Genomic DNA, 10,119 nt, shown 5'->3' on the forward strand with positions numbered 1-10,119 from the left:
TTATAGGACAATTTTTCAAAAAATGTCATATAAAGTTGTTAATGAGACGCTTTATATTAAAAATGTCATAAAAAACTTATTATGACATCAAAAAATGTTATATAAACTTAATACAATGCCTTTAGATAGGACATTTTATTTTTTGGTTCTATAAACTAAGTCCTATAAAGAGGTCTAATAGGACATTTAGAAATTGAAAACGTCCTATAAACCCGATTTTGTTGTAGTGTGATATAATTATAAGAATTCAAGAATGTTAATTAATAAATATTTTTCTTATAAATTAAAATGATTCATCAACATTTTAGCCTCTCAAATACACAATATGTTCAAGTTCGAATCTTGTAGGAGACGGGTTTGAACCCATCTGCTAGCCTCAACCTCTGATCGAGTCAGCTGTTAAATGCCGCTTCATATGTGGTTCCTAAAGGGAGGGTTTCATATAGGACGTTTGAGGTTGGCGATAATCAACCTTTTACTCAAATAACAGTATAAATTTCATCTTTCTATAATTTATGTGCCGTTTACCAAACACTTACCCGGGTAAACACTTATCAAGTCAATTTACTTTATCGGATGAATATGGCAAAGACTAAGAATCTTACCGGTAAGAGCGAAAGCAAGAATCTCAAGTCTAACCCGGTAAGTGAGGACAAAGACTCTTACCATGGTTAACGCTTACCGGATAAATTGTTGCATACGATGCGTTTTAATGAATAAAATCTTGCCCTGTAAGTAAGTGATAGTGTTAAATTTTACCGGTAAGTGTACAAGTAAACGGCCCCTTACTCATAAAGATTACCATTTTATGATTATTTTATCTAATTTTCTTTATTTCTTTTAATAAAAATAATATTTAAAAAAAAAAAAGCTTAAAAGATTAAGATAGAATTTGTGTCGCTTGATGATGTTTCTTTGATAATATATTAAATGATAGTGATGTTTAAGATTTAAAGTAGAATCCATATATTAAGTGAAAAATCACTATCATTTAAAGATATTCACAAAATAATTATATATACATCGACTTGGTATCACGTGATATCAACCTGTTTTCGTGAGATCCGTGAGACTACTTTTTTTTTACATTTGAAACTTCACAGCAAAACGCTGTGAAAGTAACATTCACTGTGATTTTGCTGTGAAGGTTCGTTTTCTTTTTTACCTTCACATCGTTTTTGTAAAGTTTCAAATGTAAAAAAGTTGTCTCAAGAGTCTTACGAAAACATGCTGGTTTCATGATCCCAAGTCTCTCTCTCTCTCTGTATGTATATATATAAGATTTTGATGTGAAGTTTTGCCTTTACAACGTTTTGATGTGAAATTTTAAGTGTAAAAATTGGTCTTATGGATCTCACGAAAACAGATTGGTCTCACGTGAACCCAACCCTCCCCCCCCCCCCACACACACATATATATATATATATAGAGAGAGAGAGAGACTTGGGATTATTTGAGACTAAAGGTTTTTTATGAGACCCGTAAGACCAATTCTCAACCACTGGATTAGATCTACAATCTGAACATTCATAATTACAAAATTGCCATGAGACTTCTCAATAATCATAAAATTGTCATCGTGCAACTTTAGATCATTAGCTTATAAAGCTGATCAATGAACATAAATTAGTCTTACGGGTCTCACGAAAAACCCTTGGTCTCACGTGAACCCAACCCTATATATATATATATATATATATATATATATATATATATATATATGCATANCCCTATATATATATATATATATATATATATATATATATATATATATATGCATATAGAGTTTTGCTGTGAAGTTTTGCCTTCACAACGTTTTAATGTGAAATTTTAAGTGTAAAAATTGGTCTCACAGGTCTCACGAAAACAAACTGCTCTCACGTGAACCCAATACTATATATATATATAGACTTGGGATCATGTGAGACCAGCCTGTTTTCGTGAGACCCGTGAGACCAACATTTTACACTTGAAACTTCACAGCAAAATGCTGTGAAGGTGACTTTTTAAAACCTTCACAGTGTTTTTGTTGTGAATGTTCGACTTTTTTTAAACCTTCACAGTGTTTTTGCTGTGAAGGTTACGTGTAAAAATGTGGTCTCACGGGTCTCACGAAAACAGGCTGGTCTCACGTGAACCCAACCCTATATATATATATATTATGGTTATCTTTTCATGCATTATGGTTTGATAACTATGTGGATATGAGCAAACGCAACACATCGACTAATTTTATAAAACTTTCACGTATATGTTTTGCAACATAATTTCGAACATCTTTTCAGCTGATCATAAACATGGAACCCTTTGATCCACCCTTTCAACAATTCTACAAGAACTTATTCGACAACCATTTCATCGACCAATCGTCTCCAAAAACCAACCAAATTGAAGCTTTTCATGAAGTAGAAGCGTCTGAGTTCGAGCTCCCATTGATCGATCTAAGCCGTTTGAACCACGGTGGTTTCGACTGCGAACAATGCAAACGAGAAATAGCAGAAGCTTCACAACAATGGGGGTTTTTCCAAGTCGTTAATCACGGGATTTCATGGGAGATTTTGGAGAAGATGAGGCATGAACAAGTGAAAGCATTCAAGAAACCGTTTCACGACAAGGTGAACGGCAACGGCCACCGCGAGCTGAATTTTCCGGCAGATAGTTACCGGTGGGGGACTCCTTCAGCAACTTGTTTGCAACAACTGGCTTGGTCTGAAGCTTTTCATGTGCCATTGACTGAGATCTCAACAGTGGCTGATGCAGCCACCGGTCTTAGGTACATACACTACAACAAAATCGGATTTATAGGACACTCTCAAATTCTAAGTGTCTTAATAAACCTCTTTATAAAACCACAAGGGTGGTGTATGATTGGTTTGAGCTTAACTCCAAAGGTTAAAAGTACCGGGAGGTCTCGGGTTCAAATCCAATGAGAAATAAAAATCCCCTTGTGGCCACGGAGGTTCAAATACGGTGACTCCGGGTTTATCTGCAAAGCAGATGGTTGCCCTGGGATTAGTCGGCTTGCATAGCGGGTTGGATATCCAAGTTAATAAAAAAAAAGACCTCTTTATAGGACTTAGTTTATAGGACCAAAAAAATAAAGTGTCATATTTAAAGGCGTTGTAATAAGTTTATATGACCTTTTTTAACGTCGTAATAAGTTTTTTAGGACACTTTTAATTTAAAACATCACATTAGCAACTTTATAGAACACTATTTGAATAATTGTTCTATAAAAATTGAGTTTATAGAACACTTTCTCAAAAGCGTCCTATAAAATTGCTAATGCGGCATTTTGTATTAAAATTTTTCTCAAAAACTTGTTAAGACTTCCAAAAGCGTCATATAAACTTATCACAACACCTTTGGATACGACGCTTTATATTTTGGTCCTATAAATTAAGTCTTATAAAACGGTCTATTGGGACACTTAGAGATTGGGGACGTCCTATAAATCCAATTTTGTTGTAACTATAGTTCTTTGTATATAAACTTTGCTTCATTTAATGGGCTCAAGTTTGTTTCTTACTCTTATCCAGCACGACGATGAAACAATACGCGACGATTGTTTCTAATCTAGCAGAGAAATTAGCAGAGATTTTGGCTGAAAAACTAGGGCAAACATCTGATTTTTTCAAGAAAAATTGTGTACCTAGCATGTGTTACATTCGCATGAGTCGATATCCACCTTGCCCAGTTACTCCACAAGTTCTCGGATTAATGCCTCATACCGATAGCGATTTCCTCACGATATTACATCAAGATCAAGTAGGAGGATTACAGTTACAGAAAAACGGAAAATGGATCAATGTTCATCCAAATCAAGAAACCCTACTTGTCATTATCGGAGATCTTTTTCAGGTATATCATTAATTTAGGGTTTAATGGGTTGTTTGTTTACCTCTTATTAGTTCAATTAAGAGACAACATCTGTATCGTTTAGAGGTGAATCTTGTTTGATAAAAAAAAATTGTCTCTTAATTGTTCTAAAATCATATGAATGATTTTGTGTCATGGGCCTCTCTTAAATAACCATTCAATGCCCTAATTTCATTGTAAACAATTACCAAACAACTATAATTTATTTTGCACTATATCATGAGAGACTCTTAATCATTCTACATCAAACCATTCAACAACTGTCATCAGCTTTTGTATTTCTGCAGGCATGGAGTGATGGTGTTTACAAGAGTTTGGAGCATAGAGTGGTTGCTAATAAGCAGTACGAGAGGTTTTCAACTGCTTATTTTCTGTGTCCATCTTATGAAACAGTGATAGAAAGTTGTGGTGAGAGTTCAGTTTATAGAAGGTTTAGTTTTCGAGAATTTAGACAACAAGTTCAAGATGATGTGAAGCGATTTGGGCACAAGATAGGCCTTTCTCGGTTTATTCTGTGAACCAAACGGACATAAATTTTCAATTTTTTAGGGTTTCGTTTATATGTTGTAACGAGAAAAAACGATGCGATTCTGGGTCGTTTTTTACTTTGATATAAATAGAAATAAAAACGAGGTCGTAAAATAGAAAATAAAAGATTGATGACGTTTTCATAAATGAGTGGAATCTCTTAATTTAGTCGTTATTTATTGTCTCTGATTTTTTGACTTACAGTGTTATATTTGTGTATTCTTTTAAATTTGATATCAGTTTGCTTAATTATATTTTGAGTAAACTACGAATTTGGTCCCCATGGATCACGTGAGACCAGTCCATTTTCGTGAGATCCGTGATACCACCTTTTTACACTTGAAACTTCATAGCAAAACACTGTGAACGTAACATTCACATCGTTTTTGTTGTGAATGTTTGATTTTTTTTACCTTCACAACATTTTGTTATGGAGAGAGAGAGAGAGAGAGAGAGGAGATAATTTTTTTTACATAGATCTTACGGATCTCTCAAATTGTGGAGTTTTCAAAAGATTAAGATAATTTTATTAAATACATACAATTCCTGTTACCATTTACCCTAGCCCTATTACTATACTGAACTGATTATTTTGGCTCCATCAGTAGTCCGTCATACACATTTATTTCAAATCTACCGTCTCAACACTCCTTTTGTCCTTGTGCACTTTATATTTCTTGTGATTGTTACTTCGATCATCAGGTAGGCCTCCGTTGTCTGTTTCCCTTAGAGAAACTATAACTGATTTACGAATTCCTGATCAGGTATGTATAAGTAATCAAACCCCAACCCTGTATCTGATTTCTCATTTCTATGTTCTAAGATTTTCAATACCCTTATTTTGTAATTTACCATGTTATGTGTTACGTAATTTGATGATTTCTTATTTATGTAATCTGCAATTTTGAATTAACATAAGTGCTTTGTTATATTATGATATACGATCATAATCAAACCCTAATCTTTATTTCTAAACCTCTTTTATTTATCATCTTCTGATAAAAAAAACTCGAAATTAGTCCATTCAATAATACCAAGTCAAAAATCGTCTTAGTATAAAGGGATTGTTTGACAGTTGCTAAATGGTTTGGTGCTGAATGATTAAGAGACTATTGTGATATAATGCAAAATGAAATATCACTGTTTCATAATTGTTACAATGAAATTAGGGGCGCTGAATGGTTAAGAGAGACCTATGATACATAATCATTCATAGAGTTTTAGAACCATTAAGAGACAATTTTTTTTTTTGTCAAATAAGATTAATCTCTTAACGATTCAGAGACTGCCTCTTAATGGAACGATTAAATGGTAAACAAACAACTCTTAAAGTAAATTACATTTTCATCCCTATAGTTTGCTAAAAAATGTGATTTTCGTTTCTTTGGTTTATAAATTATGGTTTTCGTCGCTATGATTTATAATTCATTGCGATTTTGTTATTATTATTTACATTTTACGTTGTTTTGGTCCTTGTCGTTTACATTTTTTTACTGTTTTTGTCATTTGTACTTAAAAGTAGGAATTAGTCGGTGACCAAAATAACAATTAATTACAAACCATGAATACAAAATGATAATTTCTAAACCACAGGGACCGAAAATAGAAATCATTAACAAACCAACAAAAAATTGTAATTTACTTAAAAGACTATTTTACCCCTGAAAAGATTCCTATTGCAAGTAACGAGTGTAACTATAAATTGAAATAAAATATTATTTCAAAAAAATAAAAATTAGAAAAATAAGAAATGATATCTTCTTCTTCAACGTCGAACTTATCCAATCTTCCCCCATCATCTACACCACCGATTCCTGTAGCGCCACCTGTCCCTAAGCAGACCGTACACCGTCCACCGGAATCTGACAACCGGAAACTCAATAAAGGTAGCTCTCAGTTGCTCCGATGGTCTAGAGCTCGTGCAATCAGATCTGGCGTGAAACTGGACCGTCCAACTCAACGAACACTCACGGAGGTTGTTGATCGACCGGTGCGTGATTCTTCTTCTACTACTAGTCCGTATCAATCGTCGGAGGAAGAAGAAGACGGTTGTGTGGCGGAGATGGAGGAAGCGGCGGCGGCGGGAGCGAAACATATATATATGGTTTCCGATGGCACGGGATGGACAGCGGAGCATTCTGTGAACGCGGCGTTAGGTCAATTCGAGCATTGCTTGGTGGATCATGGTTGTCCAGTCAATACTCATTTGTTCTCTGGGGTAATTTCAGATCTTCACTTCCATTGATTAGAGTTCATACTTTTACAGTCTGATGTTGAAGAATCTGGAAGTTTTGATCACGAGTTTAAACTTTTAATCGGTTATTCTAGTTTTTTAGCTTATTAGAAATCTATGTTAGATCTATAGATGTGGACAGATTGAAGTAGTTACAGATCGTTTCTGTGGAACCAACTCGGTTCTATTCAAATTTGAAGTTAGAAATTGATCAATCTACCCGACGAAGTCTATAATTGACTGTAATTTGGGGCGGATTTCATAACTTCTTGGAGCTCACATGAGATGATTCACATGATGAACATTTTCATTTGGAGCCAAAGGGGCTGTTTAGCAAACCTACTGGTAAGGACTTGGTAAGATTGTAGTTCACTGGCTGTATCGAATGCAACAATTTACTTGTTAAGTATTTATCACATAAGAGTCCCCACCCTCACCTACCATTAAGACTTTCCATCCTCGTCATCACTTTACCTGGTAAGATTTTCGGCTTTTGTCATGTTTATCCGGTAAAGTAAATGACCAAGTAAGCTTTTACCGGGTGCGCGTTTAGTAAACGGCCCCTAAATTTGAGACCAAGTAATTTAGTTCTTGAATAATTTGGAGCTAGGTTTAAGAGCTGATTATTTGGAGCAAATGTAACAGAACAAAAAAACCTAAACTTGTTGTGCTATGTTTGGTGCTACAATAGACTTGGATAAGATAGGAATAAATGGAACAATTCACGAGCGTGTTTCAATCTCGTCCTGTCAATCCACTCACCACTCTGCTTACCAGAAGCACTTCATGTACTTAGGCTCTATGACCAACGATTGAAGATCGAAAATGACTTTACACACAGTATAAAGACAAGGTAGGCAAAATGTAGGGCTGCCACTGGTAGAACCTTTTTACTCCTTTTGTAGAGGAGAGGTGGCCTACATATTACTCTTCCTATACCCTCTATCAGGAAATTGAGCAAAATAGTCAATCTTGCCATCTAAATAGCTAAAAGCAAAATAGTCGATCTTCCTATCCAAATTCACTTTTAGCTATTTTTTCAATCAAATTCTCATTTTAGCTAGAATTTACACAAATACCTTGTGCATTTGCTTAAAGCCTATTTTCAAATGTAAAAAAAACTTCACGCAAGTTTGCGTAATTTGCGTAAGGATCCCATTTGCGTAAAGAATTTGCGTGAGGATCCCCATTTACGTGAAGATTTTTTCTTTTCTTTTAGTTATGTAAATAGGCTTTACGCAAATGTATAGTAAACTTTGGGTAAAATGGGAATCTGATGTCAAAAACTGGCTAAAAAGTGAATTTGGCTGAGGAGATTAGCTATTTTGGTCAATCCCCCACCATATCTTGTGGGATTTACCGATTGTGGAGATAATCAACTTTATATCTTTGCATCGACTATCATGTGGTTCATTTTTCTGCGGATGGCCACCTATACCCTACTTTTAAGTAGAATATACTGAATTAATTTGATTTGGTTATATCATCTGGTTCACGTTTATCGAGTTCGTTTTCTTTTCACATCAGATTGAAGACATAGAAAAGCTTATGGAGATAATTAAGCAAGCAGCCCGAGAAGGAGCAATGCTGATTTACACACTAGCCGATGAAAACATGGCAGCTTCAGCGCTACACGCCTGCAAACGGTGGGGCGTGCCGTCCACCGATTTACTTAGCCCGATCACCGAAGCAATCGCACTGCACTTGGGGGTCTCGCCTTCCGGCCTACCTCGTGGGGCCCCGGGAAGGAAATTCCCGTTGACCGAAGATTACTTCAAGAGAATTGATGCAATTGAGTTCACCATAAAACAAGACGATGGAGCTTTGCCTGGGAACTTACACAAAGCTGATATTGTTCTTGTGGGTGTTTCCCGCACAGGAAAGACTCCGTTATCGATCTATTTGGCACAAAAGGGGTTTAAAGTGGCGAATGTGCCTCTCGTTATGGGAGTTGCGTTGCCAAAAACTCTATTCGAGATTGACCAAGAGAAGGTCTTTGCGTTGACTATAAATCCGGTTGTTTTGCAAACTATAAGAAGAGCGAGAGCGAAGAGCTTAGGGTTTACGGAACAAGTGAGAACGAATTACTCCGAGATGGATCATGTTCGGGAGGAGCTCGATTGCTCTTGCAAGATTTTTGCGCAGAATCCCACTTGGCCAGTAATCGGTTAGTACCATTTTTCTTGAAGAATATATAATTTATATACACGACAAAACTTACAGACACTTCTCATCTTTGCTGAGATTTGAACTAGGGGTGAGCATAGGCGGGTACCCGCCCTTTTTGACAGGAACCGGAACCGGAACCGGAACCGGCGGTTCTTGAGATATTGGAACCGGAACCGGAACCGGTTGAAGCGGTTCTTGAATTTTTGGAACCGGAACCGGAACCGCCGGGACCGGTTCCGGTTCCGGGTACCCGCTTCCTAAAATTTTAAAATTTTGTTATTTAGAAATAAAAATAAAATATTGCCAAAACACTAAATTAAATAAACAAGAATACAAATTATACGGAATAATGGTTACAAATATTGTTTTAACGATTACAAATCATAWTAAACTAATAGAAAATGTTCAAAGTTTAATGATTATATACTTTAATTATAAATGTTCAAAACTTAACGATTACATATTACGAATTGTAGTTTAGTAGAACTAGAAAGTAGATGAAGAATGAAGATGATCGCGTCATTTGAAGATGTAACCTAATATAAATTTGGTATTGAAAAAAATTAATTATTTTTATTGAAAAACAACCGCCGGTTCCGGGTACCCGGCGGGTAACGGTTCCGAAAAACTGAGAACCGGAACCGGAACCGTTCTCAATCGGTTCCGTATTTTAGGAACCGGAACCGGAACCACTCATATCGGTTCCGGTTCCGGAACCGGCGGTTCCAAGGCGGTTCCGGTTCCGCAAACGGGTACCCGGTTCCGCTGCTCACCCCTAATTTGAACCATTGACCTCCTCAGAGGTCGGGCTCTACCGGTAAGGTAATCACATGCTCTCGAGATGATGACTCTTTGGTTAAAACCAATGATTAGGGTGCATTTGGTATACTAGACAGAACGGAATATAGACCCCTTTTCGACGTTTGGCAGAACTTTTATGCGGAACAGACGGGAACAAAGTGGAACGGTCGTGTTCCACCCCCACAAGGACAAGGTTGAACAGACCTATATTTTACCAATATAATCTCACAAGAAAATTTAATTATTTTCTAAAACATCAAATACGATTCTCTTTACATTTTATTCATTTTTTAAATTTTATTTATTGTATTTTATGCTTTTTAAACTTTAATTACTGTCATAAACATATTATTTTATATGGTTTCTATGTAATTTATTAAATATTAATAATAAATAAAATATAGAAAAGGTATAAAATAAAAACCGGAAACTACATAAACTTTTTATCTTGGTATCATTTTTAATCATCGTCAAGTAGAGGTGGCCAAAATTCGGTCCCGGGCCGGGCC

At 35.8% G+C, this 10,119-nt stretch overlaps 2 protein-coding genes across 2 annotated transcripts in view; both read left to right on the forward strand.

Annotated features, from left to right (window-relative positions):
* Positions 1-2,297: 2,297 nt before the first annotated feature.
* On the forward strand, positions 2,298-4,550 carry LOC112523578 (gibberellin 2-beta-dioxygenase 8-like). Its single transcript, XM_025133240.1, has 3 exons — positions 2,298-2,773; positions 3,540-3,861; positions 4,167-4,550. The coding sequence occupies exons 1-3, from the start codon at positions 2,298-2,300 to the stop codon at positions 4,395-4,397; spliced, it is 1,029 nt and encodes a 342-aa protein (XP_024989008.1). The 3' UTR covers positions 4,398-4,550.
* Positions 4,551-6,157: 1,607 nt separating this feature from the next.
* The window catches only part of LOC112522825 (probable pyruvate, phosphate dikinase regulatory protein, chloroplastic), a 5,402-nt gene continuing 1,440 nt past the window's right edge, over positions 6,158-10,119 (forward strand). The window contains exons 1-2 of the mRNA XM_025132137.1: positions 6,158-6,625; positions 8,168-8,807. Of these exons, the coding sequence (XP_024987905.1) occupies positions 6,158-6,625; positions 8,168-8,807 (1,108 nt within the window). The remainder of the gene's footprint in view (positions 6,626-8,167; positions 8,808-10,119) is intronic.

This window comes from Cynara cardunculus (genome assembly GCF_001531365.2).
Source record: "Cynara cardunculus var. scolymus isolate 2C chromosome LG 12, CcrdV1, whole genome shotgun sequence".
Lineage (NCBI taxonomy): Eukaryota > Viridiplantae > Streptophyta > Magnoliopsida > Asterales > Asteraceae > Cynara > Cynara cardunculus.